We start from the raw sequence: 18,823 nt of genomic DNA, 5'->3' as shown, positions 1-18,823 counted from the left end.
GCCCTATCATTTAAGTCCCTAAGGTGCTTCAGAGGCCCCAGCAAGATGGTTCAGGGGGTGAAAGCTGCCATGTCTGGTGACCTGTGTTCAATCCCAGGGGGTCATACTGTAGAAGAGAAGAACTGACTCCTAAAAGCTGTCTTTTGATTTCTGCATGTGTCACACATGTGCTGTGACACACACATGCTCACACATATACACCCCCCACCCCTACACACAACACAGCCACATAATAATAAAATGTTTAAAATGAAAGGAAATGCATTGTCCTGCTAAACGACTGGAAGACAGACCAGGGAACCATAAGACTCCAGTCTTAGCCTGTGCCACGGATACTAAGAGTTACCCATCCTTAGAGTCCAGTGTCCCTCACTCTGAGCCAATAGCTGAAACCAGAAGCAGAAAGCAAGTATGAGTGCTGGGCAGAAGAGCCCGTGAGAGCCAGCGAGTTGGGCCTTCTGTGTGCAGTTCCTGGTTAGCATACACCCAGGCCCTACGGAAAGCCCCAGCATCTCCTCCACAGTGCATGGGGGCCCACTCCACCACACCGCATGTGGCCAGTGACTTCCCACCTCGCCTGGCCTACACCAAGCAGTGGACACCACGGTGTGCTTCCCACTGTAGAGACTGGCTCTGTCTTCCTCCTGCCAACCTCAGTCAATGCGTGCATGCGTGAGTGCGTGCACACATGTGCGAAGGGATGTAGACAGAAACTGAATAAGTGAAGAGCACAGCCCTGTGGGGCAGAGAACTTATGATAATGGCTCTCGTTTTACAGACAGAAAAAAGCAGGCCCAGAGAGACTTAAATGACTGGCCCTGGGTGCCCGCAACTCCAAACTGGAACTCGGAGCTCACCCTTCAGAGTTTCCTATGGTAAAAGCATTCTCAGACTGAAAAGAGCAGATTCCTCCAGGATTCCTCAAAATGGGCCACTGTCCTCTTGGCACACACGGAGATCACTTTAGGGAACTGTCTGTCACTGATCAGAGAGCTCCAGGGGGACGGGCAAGGTCTCCGGGAAAGGGCAAGGCATGGTGTCATGTGTCAAGAGCCTAAAAATGACGACAAAATGACCGCCTGGCCACTTAATGCTCACTTTGAGGGCTCCTGGAACAAATCAATCCTCCCCAGGAAAGAGGAGACTTCCTTGAACGGCTCCCAAGCCTCTGCCGGTGACCTCGGAGCCCTTCCCAGGCCATCGAGGAGTCTGAGCGGGGGCCAATGGCCTCGCCACAATCCTCTTTCCACCATCTTCAGCTTCCTTCCTCCCAGCCCTAAGATCTAGGAAACTGTGAGAGACCTACTGTCAGCATCCTCTTAGGATAGGCTGAGCTCCTGCCCCTGATGTGATGGTGTTAGGAAGCGGGGCCTGTGGAAGGTGACCCGGTCACGAGGATGGGGTCTTCGTGAACCCAATCGGTGTTTTCGCCCCTCTGCTGTGTCAGGGGCAGTGGCCACCTATGAACCAGGAAAGGAGACTCAGAGAGGAACTGCCTGCTTTGATAACGCTTCCTAGACTCTGGACTGTGGGAAATAAGGTTCCATTATTTCTAAGGCATCCAGTCCACCTAAACTAAGACAGCCCCCTTGTTACACACCCAGTGGGGTCGCAGCAAGGGGGAATAACGTGGTGAGAAGTGAGAGCAAACAGCAGGGCTCACAGGTCCACGTTGTTTCTTAAGTAACTGTGCTATTTTGGAAAAGCCACTCAACCCTGCTAAGCCCTGGGCTGCATCTGGAGTGCAGAGCCAAGGGATCTTAACTCAGGAGACTAAGAGGAATCTGTACGTGGCAAACCAGAACTGGGCAGAGTACTGGTGTTGGACGGGTGCCTGGCAAACACTGGTCCCCACTCAACCTTGGAGGTTACTCTCTGCAGCATATCTCCAGCAAGGCTTTGGAACCAGTTATCTCTTGGGTATTGGGGACTGAAGGATAGCCCCAAACTTCACCTTCAACTCGGCCTATTTGAGAAGCCTTGACCTCAAGGAGAACTAATGAGGGGGGTACTGGTCAAAACAGAGTGTCTTGCCCATGCTGTGTGTAGGTAGGTGGGACTCTAGACTGCCAAAGAAACCTGCATCTGTACTGTCCCACCATGTTTCTTGCTCAGATCCCAATCCCCGGCTCTCCCATAGGGCAGCCAGCTAAAGAGCCAACCTCAGCTCCTCTCATGAGAGAAGACCAGTGAGGATTTGAGGTTCCTTCAGCTCTGACCTTGCTAAGTCTTACTCTGATTGCTGCCCCCCCCCCCACACACACACACACACACAACCTACCTTGTCCCCAAGGCTGTCTGCCTACCCACTGCTGCCATCTGGTGGCGGGCAGACCCTGCTGCCCTTGGCTTTAGGCAAGCACTGAGCATACCCCTTGGGTGAATGTACCTATTCTAAAGGTAGCTCTGGCTTTACTGCCAGACACACCCTGCACTGTTCCAGGCTGAAGATCAATGGGTAGCCATTGCCAAACACAAAAACAAACAAACAAAATAAACAAAGCCAGGTTTTCACCTCTAGCAGAGATGACGTAGCTGCAGCTGGGAGACTGAGCTCTCTGTGAGGAAGAGGCCTGCCCAAGGTTGCCCAGCTGCCTGGCTCCCAGGACAGTTCACAATTTCACTTTACCACAATGATTAGGGTGAGTGGGCAGTTGCAGATCAAAACTAAAGTTAGCCCAGGGCTGAGGAAATAATGCCTCCGGATGGTGGGATCATACTGTTAGGGCTTCTTGCAAACCCAGGAAAACAGTAAGAACCTCAACAGCTGGGCACCACATGGAAAGTGCTACCACCCTCGGACCTTGGCGGGCAGGTAGCAAGAACAGCTGCAGGGTCTTCCTGAGACAGCCCCAGGGCCGGAGCACAAGCCAGGTCTTAATCTACGTGGACATCAGATGGGAGAAGACGGGGAGCGGGGGAGCCATGCATGTGTGCATACTTCTGCTCTCCACCACACACTACAGGCAGGAGCTGCTCTGCTCATCAGGCAGAAGATGCCACCCGCTCTTCTCTGACCCCAGCCTCTGCACCCAGTCAGAGGCACTCTGCAATGGCCTGCTGCTGGATCCCTCCGGTTCACAGCACTTGCCTGCCCTTTATGGGGCCCACTTCCCACACCCACGGCTCTGTCTGCCGCCACCTTCTGTGCTGTGCAATACCGGGCAAAAAAGCAATGTGTGGCTTTACACAGATCATGCGGCTATCCTTCCCTCTGTCACCTCACATCTGCAATGTATTTATTTATGGTTTGTAGAGTGCTTTCCAAAGTCCTTTTTTCCTTTAAAATGCTAGACTCTGAATCCTGCACACAAACCAAGGCTCCTCAAGGGAATGTAATCAAACAATGCTTCCCTCTAGTGGCCAGGCGACGTCGCCACACCCTCCCAGCTTGGCTAGCAAAGCTATGCTCCCACAAGACCACCCTGCACTGGCCTTCCGCCAGAAACACCCAACTCCAAGGAAGACAGAGTCCTGGAACTGGCTCAGCCCCTCAGCTGTCCCCACAAGAGCGAAGAAAACCTCTGTCCTTGGGAACAAATGCACTTTGGAGCGCTAAGACCTTTTATGACTTTCAATTCCCCTCTGCAGATGAGGAAACAAAGGCTCACGGATGCCCAAAGGAGCCCAAGTTGATCAAGCTGACTCATGACTGAACCAAAAATAGAGGCCACTTTTCCCGCCTCCTGCTACAGCCTCTCGCCTCTTTCCCATGTGACCTCTCAACTGAGGTCCAGGGCAGAGACTTGTCAAGGACATCCACACTGCGCTGAAAGGGGATCGTCCCCAGGCCTGAGGAGTAAGCCGCTTTCACTTTCATCTTGAAACAGTGTTGCGAAGGCTACCATCAGAAGGTAAGATCTGTCCCTCCACGTGTGTGCACTCCCTCTGCCCCTCAGCACACATAATAAATGAAGTGCAATTAAAAAATAATGATAATCATATCTACAACCTCCGACTGGCCACACGAATGGAGGGGGAGCCAGAGAGTTTAAGAGTCTTGCTAGCACAGGAGATAAAATGCACTTTAATCGGGCCCATCAGAGATAATATTCTAGTATATTTCTTCCTGGTCTTTTTTTATAACATTAGCTGAGAATTAGAAAGCACAGCAGGAGGCTACTCCTCTGATTGGCAGTGTGACATTCCAGCATGTGACTGTGCCACAGTTCTTTTAACTCATCTCTCTTCACTTCTTCGGTTTTGTCATTAGAAATCAGGCTGCTGTGTGTGGCATGACAATCATCATCTGAACACATGTATCTATGCTGATTACTATTTTTTTTTTTTTTTTTTGGTTTTCCGAGACAAGGTTTCTCTGTGTAGCCCTGGCTGTCCTGGAATTCACTCTGTAGACCAGGGTAGCCTCGAACTCAGAAATCTGCCTGCCTCTGCCTCCCAAGTGCTGGGATTAAAGGTGTGCACCACCATCGCCTGCCAGCCTGCTGATTACTTCTTAAGCCAGTTTTATTTTCACAGAATGAAACTTTGGAACTGGGGTGACCATAAGAATAACTACAGGGCCAAGAAGATAGCTCAACGTACAGGGCGCCTCCAACCAAGTCTGAGTTGGTCAATCCCCAGGTCCCGCATGGTAACAGGAGAGAACCGAGCCCGAGTTGTCCTCTGGCCTTCACTAGTGCTGGGGCATGAGCATTCCCTGTTGTCCTCAACTCACAAAATGAGGCACGATAATCTGTTATCAAAAAGATCGTGATGTCTGAGACCTCCTACTGGCCACAGGTAAAAGGGGGTGGGGGAGGGGCTGGGAGTCTGACCAGAGGAAAGGAAAACTCAAGAAAACCAATTGCACACACTCCACCTATCAAAGCATGGCCTTCCCAAAGCCCAGCCAACTGCAAGCACTTGCCTTCCCTCCCGGCTCACTCCACAGAGGCTCTCTGAAGCCCCACAGCCCTGGTGTCCTGACCACTCCCCCCAACCCCCCCACCCTCACACTCTTTATTCATCGACTAAATATTTAATTTATTCATCGGACCACAAGCTTTCATAGCTCTGGACTTCAGAGTCCCCTGCATTCTACCATGCAGTGTGGTGTCCACACGGCCCACATCCCATAGACAAATGCTAAGGGGTCCAAGATAACTACCTGTCCTTCCTGGACACTTGGGACGATGGAGTACCCATTGTCCAAAGCTCGAGAAGGGTGCTACTCTGAAGAATAAACGCAGCTCGGTTGTGACATCAGAGCATTCCGAGACACATGGAGGCAAAAAGAGTGAGCTGGAGTTAGGCTCTGTCTGTCTACCTCCACGGACCAGGGCGATACAACTAATCAACAGGGAACTCTCCTGTGAAATCAGGATAAGAGCACTCCACTTGTCAATGACCGGCAGGAAAATATCTGTGACCACACTTTATAGTGACATACAGTGACAGAAGCCCATGGGATTGCTGTTGTAATATCAGAAAGGAACACTGTTGCCCCTGGGACCCCCGGTATGGCCTCCTGCACCTGGTTCTCAAGTTCTGCATATCCACTTAGGGGGTAGGCTGTGCTCCTCAGGAAGCAGCAGGGATTTCCAGAAGTGCAGGTTGCTATACAGAAGGAACCAGCAAGCCTAGCCAGGCTCCTGGGTTTACAGAAGCCACAGCTCACTGTCTGTGACTAGAAAATGACAGGGCCAAAAGAGCACTTGACCGAGAGCCATGAGGCTTCGATACTGGTCCTGCTCCTTCCCTGTTCCCTGAACCACCATTCCTGGTTTCTCAGCCTCCGAACTGAAGTAAGGCCAAATACTGAGTTCCCATCCACAGTGGGAGCTAGGGGTTCCAGGACAAGTGCTAATGGCTTTGGTAATAATAAGCACATGACCTACCTCAAAAATGTCCTCTGAGTTCCATCTGACTATCAACTGTGGAATTTCCACAGGTCTAAAAGCTCAAGCAAGCATCACAAATTCCAAACCACCTGCTTTAAATAGACCCACAAGGTTAGAACCTCCTTAAAGTCCACTGAGGTTTCATGATGTAAGGCCTCAAAGGAGGAGGAACGTATACCGCAAGCCTATTCTGGACAGGATCTTGGCCCTAAAACAGAAAAACCATCATCGGGTATAAACTCCATTCAAGGTGAATCAACGTGGGCTTGGGCTTCACCGATGCTCAGACAGCAAATGCAATCATGATCTCTTGGTCTGTGAGTTTTGAAGGAAATCTAAAGGGTCCTATCAACACCCGGTCCCTGTCTTCAGAGAAGTAAGGAAAATACCTCAATTAGAAGATATTACTAAGGAGAGAGGAATAGAGATATGGCTTAGTGATTAAGAACACTTGCTGCTCTTACAGAGGATCCAGATTTGGTTCCACAATCTGTATAACTCTAGTCCCAGGGTATCCAACCTCCTTTATGAATTCTGGGCACACTCGGCAGGCGCACACACACACATGTGGGCAAAACATCCATCCATACAAAAATAAGTCTGAAAGAAAATCATAAAGAATATTAGACTCGGGAGGACGTTGAGGAGAGGTTTCCTTGGCAACAGAACTGACCTGGGAGTCCAGGGCTGTTACCAAGTCTTGTTTGCCTGCTTAGTTTTAGTTGTTTCACCTTCTAAGTGAGGAAGTCGTTCCTCCGTCTCTGACTCTCTAATAACATCCAGTACTCCAGGTCTTTCTTGGGTGACACAGAAAAGTAAAGAACGTCAGAGAACTCTCTGCATTTTGGCTTCATGGCTGCAATCCATCTCCCTTTGAGACCACAAAACTACTTTGGGATGCTTCATGGTTCAGGGAACGTTTCCAGCCTCCGGAAAGCAAAGGATTCTAGACATCCTGGCCGATCCCGCAGTAACATTTGGGACCTGGAAGAGCATTCCCTTGAAATTCTAATAAGTCGCCAGCAGCCAGCACTTGACATCTGTAAGCCTTGATATCTCCACACAGCTCAGAACAACCTGGAATCTGCCTGTTACCCACCCAGAGGTAGTCAGAGTCCCACAGAGACCTCTGTTGACAGAAAAGAAACCCAGTCCCATAGGAACCAATCCAGGGAGCTCTGAAGTTTCCAAAAGGACAGAGAAAGCTGACAGGACTGAGCGGGCAGGGATATGAGCCTAGTCCGGTGTTTTGCCATGTCACTTCATTGAATCTTCGTGCCAGGTTGGCAGTTTCCTCTGCCCGTTCTTCTAATCTGGGAATGCCTGGAGCAGCGAGGCTTGTTCATTTGTATCAGCTAACAACCTCCTAAATGACAAGTGCTTTGTTAGGAAGTGAAGAGACAGAGGCAAGCCAAAATAAACATACTGCTGCTCTCACAGAAATTACTAGTCTCCAGAGAGAAGAAATTAGTCAAAGAATCAATGGGTCAGTTGGTAGAGGACCTGCCTAGCAGGCATGGAGCTGTCAGTTCAATCCCCAGCACCCCATAAGCTGGGAACAGTGGTGTGCATCTGTAGTCTCACCACTTAGGAGAAGAAGGCAAGAGGATGAGAAGTTCAAGGTGTCAGGTGACCCTGACACATATAAACAAACAAATAAAACAAGAGGAGGGTCGCAGTCCCTTGAGGACAAAAGTACCAAGGTAATCATGGTGGGGAACTAATGGGATAGGAGGGGAGAAGCAGGAAGCGGGTACCCACAGCCACTAGCAGTACACTGGGAGAGCTAAGCATAAACCTGGGTCTGTCCACTTCAAGGCGATGCTTAGTTCCTGCCATTTACTCCCACTAGACAGTCATCTACTGAACATCTACTGCATGGCAGCCTGGGGACACCAGGCACACACATGACACGACATTCATCTTCTGACTGAAAGAAAGACTATTACTACGGAGCATGAGCAAAATGAAACACACCTCCCATGGAGGTGCCTAGACATTAAGCAAATAGGACAAACACTGCAGCCTGGGATGGATCCACTGCAGACGGACGATCTGCAGGTTAAAATAACAGGTAAAAATACCTAGGCGGCCATGGACGGCTTCCAGAGCTTTAATCAGCCAATGGCACAGTTGCACATGGGTGAAAGACCTCAGGGAGCACAGCTGCCGTCAGCTCGAGCAGGCACAGGCCTGACCTAGGAGCCCTTGGTGAGAATACTGTTGATGTCTATCTTGCTACAGACCCTGTTAAAACAGCAGCTCTTCTAAAAACAAGATCAAACGCTGAATCTGCTTACATAGCCCATCCTCGGGTGAGCACCACTGGGTAGACATTTTGGGATGGTCACAGATTCATTTGTCCACACCACAGAACCACACTACCAGGCAGACAGGATCATTTACTATCCCACTTGAGAGATGAGTGGCATTTAGGGTGTGTAAAATAGCTTAGACGTGTCATCCAGCTTTGTAAAATGTCTCTAGTCAGGAAAGTGACCATCGGTGAGACTGCCACAGGTCACCGAGCCTGGATAAGGTCATGCAGGGGTCCCACGAAGCTCCTGAGAACTGACGGGGAGCCTCACGCAGCTCAGGAAGGTTTCTAGAATGCAGCTTCTCCAGCCTGAGACACAGGTGCCCTTGCCAACTCTCCCAGATTAGAACAGGTTCTCCTGGCCTCTTTCCAAGTGCCTCTGACTAACACAGAAAAGTATTTTTCCACTGCAAACCTGCAGGCGGGCAGCATACTGAGGGCAGGGAGTGCATCTGCAGTCCTGTACAGACCATCTGGGAAGTTATTCTGCTGCCATCCAAACTGCCCTGGCGACACACCTGTCCACTGCCCACGGGGACGCCGGTCCCAAGCAATGTGTCTCCACTTTGACAATGCAGGTTCTTGGACTGCACCCGTTTCTTGTACCAAGCTGGGGGCACCTTGTTACCTGGCAAGGTTAGAGTTTTCAGTGGCACCCTCTGGATGTCAGTAACAAGCCCCAGCTGCCACAGCCACTAATGTCTCCAGTCACTGCAGATGTCCACTTCGGGACACAAGTCACCTCTGGGGGAAGCTTTTCTCTTGGGACCTTGGAGAAGAAAGGCAAAGTGCCCTGTCCTGCCCCACGACGCTGGAGACGCATGGTCACTGGGCACAAACTGTTTTGGATCAGGGTTACACAAGCAAGGCCTCCACGTGAGCAGTTGTGTGCCGCCGCAATCCTCTGCTGGAGCTGCGGAAACAACCAGAGTCACACAACCCCTTGTACTGATGAGCCACTTATGACCCTGCAAGAAAAACTTGTCCCCATGACTGTGAGCAGCTGAGTCTGATTAAACGGAAACCCTGGGTGCTTCTTCTCAATGACATCGGGGCCAGGGCAAGGGCTGTCACAGCCGCTGCAAGGAGCAGAGAGTGGTGAATCAGGATCCTCCCATTCACCCCCAATCCAGTACAACACCCAGAGAGTCAAACACCCAGCGGTTAACCATTCTTGACCCGGAAGAAAAGGAAAAAGAGCAAGGTACGCATACGAGCAAGCTGATTAGCAATTTAATTAAACAGCTGAACCATTACCAAAAAAAAAAAAAAAAAATTCCTGCTCTCGAGTGGGCGTGGAAACCCAAAGCTGAGCTCCCAAGCAGCTGGAGTGACTCAGCGCTCTCTAGAAGGCAGCTGCCAACCTCCCACCCGAGGGCTGGGCCCCGGGCCCCACAAGGTCCGCTTCCACTACAGCTTTTCAGAGAAGAACCCCTTCTGTCTTTCCTAGTTAGCCACATAACCAGGTAGAGAGATTACCCAGGCTGTCCCCTGTGTGGGAGCAGGTGTGTTCTGCTGACTGAAACATTACCCTAGCTGAAGATTACCCATAGCTGCCCCCCTGCTCACACCTACTTACTCAGCCTGCAGCCTCGGCTCACCGCCTCGCTCCTTCCCGCCCCGTACTTGGTTGGCTCTGTGCTTGCAAGTCTCATACCAGGATGGGACGGGCTCTGATAGGGGTCTGCCTCTCGTAAGGGGCACATAAACAGACTTTGCCACTCACAGGTGGATGGATGATGGGCAACCGGATGGATGGATCAGTGGATGGACAGATGGACAGATGAAGTCTTCTATCCTTCTGTTCATGCAATCCGAAGCTCTTTACAGGAAGAAACAATTTCCCTCCCAGTGGACCACTTTCCTGAGAGCATCCTCCAATCAGGCAACACCGAGGTTACTATACGCCGCCCTCAGTCAGGCTACCAGTCTTCCCACATTGGAAGGGTTGATTTAAAAGCGTCACAGATGCAAATTCTCACAGATCTGTGAACACAAGTGCACACAGCATGTGTTACCTACTGAGGAGGGCTGAAGCTAAGAGAAAACCTGTCAGAGCCAGAAGCTTCTGAAAAGCAGTCAACAGGCATTTGGGAGCCTAGAACGGAGCCAGCAAGGCCAGGGAACTCCTGAGGTTCAGAAGGCCTTGCTCTGACATCAAACTGCCTGAGAAACTGCAGATCAGCCGCCACTCCTGGACTGCAGGGGTGAGAGAGGGCACGAAAAGCCAAAATCCGAGAAGAAAGGAATATGACGGCCAAGAAAGGCCTGACCTCAGGGAGAGGCGAAAGCCAACAGAAAGATAAAGAAGCCCAGACCTCCAAGGCATGTGGGTCCCCGAGGAACGTGAGGGTTCAATCAATGTATACAGTGCAGGAGAATCAAACCCCAAGTTTAAATCAGAATGCCACGCAAGCTAAGACTGACTCACTTTGAAATATTTACCAATACTTTCTGATGTTGTTTTAACTCAGATCTAGTGGAAATAAAAACAAAGCCATCTCTCCAGCCGTGGCTAAGCAAAGGCTCACCGGTACCCTGGACCAATCTCTGGTGATGTTGGCAGTCACAGACGCCCCTCTCAAAACCTCAAGGACTCTTGGGCAGAATGAGTTCGCCAATGCAGCCTTGCATTTCCAAGTGCAAAGCTATACTCCATCGAGGAAAGGCCGCCCCTAGCTGATAGCTGGAGACGCCTGGTCCTCCATTTTGCAGTGCTTCAAGTCCCGCCCCCCAGCCCCTTCCCGCCCACCCCAAGTCCTCAACCCCAAGTCCTAGTGAGTCAACAGCTACTCTCCCCAGTCCCAAACTCTCAGTTGCCCCCTCACCTGTCTTAGCCACCAGGTGTGTCCAGCCACTCCAGACGGCAGTGACCTTTTCATCCTGAAAGCAATGTGCTCCTATCCTCTGGGGCACAGGAAGGAACGCCGCGAGGGAGGCCAGCTGCCCATGCTTGTTACGGCCCCAGACATACAGCTCTCCTGTATCTGAAAGAGAGGTGAACAGGAGGTAAGGAACGTGACCCAAAGGGTAAAAGAAATGGCTAAAAGGGATTGTTTCCTACCTATACCTCAGGATTCAGTGTGGCCGTGCATGGTGCAACATTTATGGAGAACACAGTCTAATGTAAAACTTACGAAATTTTGTACACAAGCAAATCCTGGCGTATGTGACGCATATTTTCCTCTGCGTACATGTGCATGCGTATATATGTGCCGTGCGTGCGTGCGTGCGTGCATATGTATGCATGCGCGCGCATGTTCATTCCTGGGGGCTGGAGGAGTTGCCTGTACCCGTGAACAGAGAACATCATGTGCCCTGCTCTATTACTTTTATCTTTATTTCTCTGTGACAGGGTCTCCACCGAAGCTGGAGCTAGGCTGATGGCCAGGAAGCCACAGGAGCCCACGAGTGTCCACTCTACACACACAATGCATTTTTATGTGAATGCTGAGACTCAAATGGAGGTCCTCACACTTGCACAGTGAACATTCTTACTAAGTCATCTCACAAGTCTATTCTCTGTATTTTTTTTTAATATAAGCCTATATCACCTTCTGTAAAGAAGGAAATGTTTAAACTTATAACAGGTTAGAAGATAAGCTGTCCTGGGGGCTGGAGATGGCGCTCAGCAGGCAGAGCATTTGCTTAGCATACACGATGCCCTAGCACTGCATAAACTGAGTGTGCAGGTGCATGCTTACAATCTCAGAACGCTGGAAGTAGAAACAGAAGGATTAGGAGTTCAAGGTCATCCTTGGCTACACAGTTACTTCAAGGCCAGCCTGAACTACAGGAGACACTGCCAAAAAAAAAACAAAAAACAAAAAAACAAAAAAACAAAAAAACAAAAAAAAAAACCCTGTATGGTATTTTAGCTGAAACCTTTTTAAATGAGATCGTTTTACTCTGCTTAGCATCCATAGAATAGGCTGAACTGCCACTGCCCAGCTGTGCAGCCCCTGAGCTCCTCAGGGCCTCACAGCAATCTCAGGAAGGAGGCAGAAGTGACTGGCAGGGTGATGTAACAGGAGCAGGAAGCAAAAGCAGAGTCAAGTGACTCCCGCTGCTATTCCTGGATCTGCTAACTAGCTATTGACCTTGGACAAATCACTTCCTCTCCAAGCCTAGCTTCCACCAGCTGAGTATGGGAAGGGAGGGCGGCTGGTCTAACTGACGTCACTGCTGACTGGAGCAACTGGTGGGTGACCACAGCCAAGCCTGTCTCAAAAAGTAAAGTTCAAAGAAAAATTTTAGACAAAGGTCAAACAAAATGAAGCCAAAGCCATAAGTCAGCCAGTGAGATACCAGTCTGCAGCTCCTCTGTGAGCGTCCCTAGGCCTGGCAGTGGGACAGCCTACACATGCACTAAACACTAGCCACGCCTGAAGTGTGGATGGCCCACATGAAAATACTCAATGGACTGCACAGATACAGCACACAAGAAAGCATACTTCCTTCATAATGTTCCTATTAAAGTAAATAAGATTTTGGACATTCTAAGCAAAATATATATTAATAAGTTTAATTTTACCTACTTCATTTTAGCTTATGTGAGATGGCTCGCATCCTATTATACAGCATTGTCCCAAAAGATAAATTAATCGAGGCTGGGACACGTTAAATGGCTTTTCAAGATCAGCTGGCTAACAAGGACTCACACACAGGCAGTGAAGGGACGTGGATCCAGGCCTGCTTCATTTGCCAATTTCCTGATAGAGTTCAAGGTGCTGCTTGCCCTACAGTGCTCTCATAGTACCTAAAACTCATCAAGGACCAAACAGGATGATTACAGACACAGCTCAGGAGTCTCCAAGTTCCCTCGGTCGGCACGCACTCACCGTGGGACACCAGTCACAGCACATCATGCCCCCCCCAACCCCCGTTTCTTCACCTCTAAGGTGAAGGTGTGTAAGTGACACAGCTTCCGTCACTGATGTCCTACAGGTCTACGATGTGCCTCCAGCCTTCGTTCCTTACAGAAGGGGAAAGGCAACACCCCTTGCCCCACACAGTGCCAGCCCAGCAGACGCTGGAGAGCCACTGAGGCGCCATGGGTGTGGAGCCTCTGAGGCTCAGAATATCTAAGCCATCTTTTTGAAAGACAGACTGTCCTGCTGCATGGGGATAGTTACACTGTTGCATCAGCAGGTAAAATTAAATTCTGCTGCAATGCCAAATGGTTACATAATCTACAAGGACTCGGGGAAGAGGTCTAAAGAACAGGAACAGAATCCAGTGTGCTAACAGCCTGAGTAAGATGAGGAACGAGGGCCATTAATCTTCACAATTTTTAACTCACTTTTGAAATATCAAAAACCAATTCACTTTGTAACTATACTAAAAATGATTAAATGGACACTTTAAAGGAGTGAATATCATATATAAATTATAGCTCCACCAAAAAAAAAAACCCAGTCTATGTATTAAACATGGCACCATAATTAAAGTGGCCATGTAGGAAATAATAAATTTAGTAATCACATATTTTGTTCATTTTTTAATTGACATTAGCAGATAATTTGATAATTTCTAAGTTTGCATACCATCAGCCATCTCAAATCAATTAGGATAGAAAAAGAATGAAGCTTAATCTAGTCCTACTCCTACAAGGATGTCTCTTTCATCACTGGCTGTGGGCGGAGCAAGGCGCTTGCACCCTGCAATCACATTGTCTGTAGAAGAGATGCGGGACCAGGTGCCAGGTATGAGACAGGTGCAGGTGCAGGTGCAGGACACCTTCCCTTGTGAGAAAATGGTGCTTGGCATCCTGAGGAGAGGCCGCTGGGCTGCCTATATTGCATCGGCTTGGTACTGATGGATAGAGAGAGCTGGGAAACTGCAATGTAAAGGCGTTGCATAGGCATGCTGGAGCAAATAGATAGGTTATACGGAAAGCTATAAGGATGAAAGCTAAGTAAAACAGAAATAAAGGTAAAGAGAGCAGACAAACACATGGGAACAAAACAGGACGAAATACATGAAGTTGAGGCCATCCTGGGTTACATAGTGACTTCCAACCCAGCCTGGGCTACACAGGGAGACTGTCTCAAAGGCAAAGGAAAGCGCAGCGTGCTGTGTGGTCATACACTCACTCGCTAACACTTCATCGGCAATGAGCCACACAATGGTTCCCATATCACACAGCCTGGGCGTGCAGCAGACTTCATCCCCCTGACGCTCGGGCAGAGACACCCCCATCGCTGAGCAGTGCGTGGTTATATATAAATTGACTGTTGAGTGCTTGATCTTCCCATCACAGTTCCCCCAAGAGGAAGATAATCTTTTCCACCCTATCTAACTGAGAAAACTCAGAGGATAAGCAGTGAGCTGAAGCCTTATGAGTACTTTATACGTACCATCAAATTAAGTTCTTACAGCTACCCATAAAGTATGTTCCGCATGAAGAGATGGTCTCAAAAGCTAAAGCAATTTTGCCTAAAATTATACCTAGAGTGGTACCAAACTCCCACTCCAAAATTTATACCCTCCTCCGCTACTCTGACACAGCCTCATTCCAGGCCGCAGCATGCAGAAATCTGAATGGCAAATTAGACTGGTACCCACCTGTTAATGAGGCCGAGTGGTCAGATCCTGCAACAACGCATACTGCTGTAGAATTCTCTAGGCCTGGAAAAGAAATGTTTGTTTTGAGCTATATTTATGCCAAAGCACGTTGCGTGAGGAGTGGGTTCCTGGGCCAAGCTTTACCTAAGCACAGGAGAACCCGCCCAGTGCAGGCCAGCGTGAGCAGCAGTACTGGCAGGCGCCTTGGTGGGATGGAGACAGTGATGTCATGGGGGTTTGAACAAGTCCATGTACTGAGGATAAAGTGCACAGACTTCACTATCACAGGTATCACTGTCACTGATATGAACAGCAGGAAAACCAGAGCAACCGTGCGATGCCGGAATGGAACTGCACCGATTGGTATAAAGTCACGTTTCTGATAGAAGCAGAGGCATAGAGCTGAGAAGATGCCTGTGAAATGTGTGCACAGGTTCCCAAGCTCTGCCAGCTGACGAAGGCTGAAGACAAAAGGGCTCAAACCCTCCGATCCTAGCTTGTGCAGGGCTTAACCACAAACCAGGCTGCCTCAGGACCACAGCACACTCTGTGATCCTGCTTCCAACCTCCAAGTCCAGCACATTACATCCCTGAATTATACTGCCTTCAGCAACACGGCAGAAGCCGAGTGGTCAGATCCTGCAACAACGCATACTGCTGTTCGGACCTGGGACAGCCTGTAGTACTTCATGGTCCATCCTGGAGCTAAACATAGTCCCAGCCTGCAACTGTTTCTGGAGGCTTCTGCTAGACTGATTAAATGGCATCTCACACCTTCAAGAGTCCTGTGGGATGAAAAGAGCAAGCCCAGGTTCCCAGCCACACCCACCAAGCAAGGAGCCTTCGCCAGGACCCCTGTGGTAGCAGGGTGAAGGAGGGAGGTTGCAATGTGATGGACTGTGAGGCAGCAGGCGATGAGCCACCCGAGCCCACCAGAAAACTCCCCAGACTGCTCGGAGCTAATGCTCCAGGCAGATCCCAAAATGGCTGTTTAAAATCAACAGTGTGTTTTTTTTTTTCATGCCTTCTAGTGACTGGTCCAATACTAAAATATAGAGAACAAGGCCCCGTCTTTCCCCTTGGCACGGGAGAAAACTAATAACCATTCACACTGGATATGCACTGGATGGCGCTATCCACAGAGAGAAGCCAGTGGGGGCCAAAGGGGAGAGCCGTGGGAGAGCGATGTCTGAGCCGGCCCTTGAGAAAACCCCAGAGCCTTTCCAGAGGAAGAGGAAAGAAAGGCCCTTCCAGCAGAGCTGAGAGTCTGTCCACAGGTACAGTGGCAGGCCAGGCAGGAGCGACCAGTGCCGGGAGCAGGCGGTCTGGGAAGTGAGTCCTGTGAGGCGTGCTCGCACACACACATACACACATACACACACATACACACATACACACATACACACATACACACACATACACACACACACATACACACACATACACACACATACACACACATACACACATACACAGACATACACAGACATACACACACATACACACATACACAGACATACACAGACATACACACACACACACATACACAGACATACACACACATACACACATACACAGACATACACACACATACACACACACACAGACATACACACACATACACACATACACAGACATACACAGACATATACACGCATACACACATACACACATACACACACTACACACATACACACACACACACACACACACAAAAAAAACCAGAATAATCTGAACATGCGTGCCTCACTGCTGTGCAGTTCCCATTCCTACCCAGCCCTTCCCAGCACCTTGAGTCTCTTGTCCCAAGCCGGGGAAGAATAGTTAGAGCTCCTATATAGGACTCCCTATAGCCAACCCTCAGTGCACTGGATCCAAAAGTAAATTACAAAGAAGAAAAGAGACAGACATGGTTCCACACGCAAGGACAGGAAGGCCTACAAAGAGAGTAGAGAACAGAGAGAGAGTTAAAGAAGACCTGAGAGCAGAAGAGAAAAGAGGGTAAAAGAAAAAGGGTAGCCCAGACTGACCAACGGACCAACAGCAGGCTGACCAGCAGGCCCTGAGCAGAGCGTACACTACCTACTGTGCCTTCCCGTGGCCACGCCCCATGCCTGCTCCCCGCATCCTCACTCCTTCCTGCCTCCTTCCTGGGAGAAGGAGCTGGGCCACAGAGGCACAGTCTCCTAGGGTGTGGCGGCCTGCACAGGTCATTCCTGACCCCCTGGCCATCCAGGAAGCTCAGCACGGCTGACCCTGCGGTGCCTTGTGAGCAGCTTGCATCTAGGATGCAGAGCTTGTAAGCTCTCGGTATTACTCTCTGCTCCCAAAGCCCTAGGTTGGATCTTCCAAGTCGCTGTGACCCATTCTAGAGCTTCCTTCTCGAGATCCACCTACCTGCCTGGCATCTGTCACTCAAGAGGGCTCAGACTCTGGTGGCAAAACAGCGACTTTTACTGGGGCCACAGAAATCACAAAAAGACTGGCATCCCAACCAACAGAGACGGTTAGAGAGATCGAGAAATACCAAAAGCTTAAAACTGGAGAGGGGGCTCAGCAGTTGAAAGGACTGGCTCCCTTCCAGAGGGCCTAGATTTCATTCTCAGCACCCGCATGGCAGCTCACACCATCTGTAACTCCAGAGGATGGAACGCCCTCCTCTGGCCTCCCTGGGCACCTGGCATGCAAATGGTACACAGAAACACATGCAGGCAAAACATCCATGTGAATAAAGTAAGTGTTTAGAAAAATCCTTGATACAGACAGACAGGCAGACAGGCAAACAGGCAGACAGACTAAAATCCATTTAGCCACATTTCAGCTCTATTTTCTCCCAACGAGTAACCAAAGACGATGAAGAATTAAGGAGTTCACTCACCTGTCACTCTGCTGGGTTCCTTTGCTGTCAAGAACAATGGGAGACTCTGCCCAGGACACAAGCGTCGCCCAGAAGATGCCAAGCCAGTCCCCCACTGGAACACACTGCCAGTCGCTTCCCAGCAGAGCAGAAGGGGAAAGAGAAAATGGATGTCAGGATTAGACCAGACTGCCATTTGACCCTCACTGCTGTGGGAAATTCCCAACCATCTCAGCCAATGTGAGCCCTGCCCAGGAGCCTGGCTGCTTCAAGAGGCCCCAGGGGAGAGGGAGGAAGAGGAAGAGGAAGAAGAAGAGGTGGCTATGGTTAGGTAATAAGAACATAGCCCTTCCACAGTGCTTTCCAAGGCTACTAAACCATCTGCCGTCTACATGCAGAATTAAAAGCGTGTGTAGAGCAGGGAACAGACTCAAACAATGGTCTCCCCTCCCACCTTAATTAAAACAGGGTCTTTGTTGGCTGGCTGCATACACAAGGCTCACTGGCCCTTGCTGTGATCTTCTGGGATTCTGCCCACCTCATCCATAGGAGCACGGGGATTACAGACCCACAACCTTGTGCAGCTACAGGAGAGTGCTAGGGATCTGACCTGAGGTCCTCACACACTAGTGCAGCAAGCGCGTGGCCCACCGAGCCCTCTCTCTAGCCCCACTGTCCTGCTGATTTCTAAGAGGACAGCCTGTCTATCAACGAGTATAGTCACTGCCACACGGCTCAGCACTCACACTTCCGGATACTTAACCCAGAGAAATGAAATTTACAGTCAGAAAAAAAATAAATAAATAAAAAATTTAAAAAAAAAAAAAAAACCTGTCCGTGGATGTTCCTAGACTATAGAACAAATAGAACAAACTGGAAACAAGGCAGACATTACTCAACGGATAACTGGTTACAAACTGGCTGCTACAGAGTAAACGGTGCCTAACCCCACAACATCCAGGTATGGAATCCCTCATTTCCAGTGTGCCTTTGTTTGAAAGCAGGGCCTGGTACGGAGGTGAAGAAATTAAGGGGTGCCTGTGGGAAGTGGGGTGAGTCCACTAGAGCCAGCATGGTCATGAAAGAAGTCTGTGAGGACACAGTGAGAGGGGACCAGCTAAGCCGAGAAAGGTGTCACCAGAAGCCAGCCTTAATGACACTCCTCCTGGGCTTTTAGCCTCTGGAACAGTGAGAAAAATGGAGATTTGTTATTTAAGCCATCTGGGCTGCAGTATTTTG

The 18,823-nt window shown here is 49.7% G+C and overlaps 1 protein-coding gene across 3 annotated transcripts in view; it reads right to left on the bottom strand.

Annotated features, from left to right (window-relative positions):
- Sergef (secretion regulating guanine nucleotide exchange factor) overlaps positions 1–18,823 on the bottom strand; it is a 200,579-nt gene that overhangs the window by 166,774 nt on the left and 14,982 nt on the right. For all 3 annotated transcript variants that reach the window (XM_052162563.1, XM_052162572.1, XM_052162579.1), the window contains exons 6-8: positions 17,606–17,719; positions 14,728–14,790; positions 10,989–11,147 (exon numbers count right to left, since the gene is read on the bottom strand). In XM_052162563.1, coding sequence (XP_052018523.1) covers positions 10,989–11,147; positions 14,728–14,790; positions 17,606–17,719 — 336 coding nt within the window. The remainder of the gene's footprint in view (positions 1–10,988; positions 11,148–14,727; positions 14,791–17,605; positions 17,720–18,823) is intronic.

Source organism: Apodemus sylvaticus, chromosome 1 (genome assembly GCF_947179515.1).
Source record: "Apodemus sylvaticus chromosome 1, mApoSyl1.1, whole genome shotgun sequence".
NCBI classification, from domain to species: Eukaryota; Metazoa; Chordata; class Mammalia; order Rodentia; family Muridae; genus Apodemus; species Apodemus sylvaticus.
Note: the sequence above shows the minus strand (reverse complement) of the source record. Positions and strands in the feature narration are given on the sequence as shown.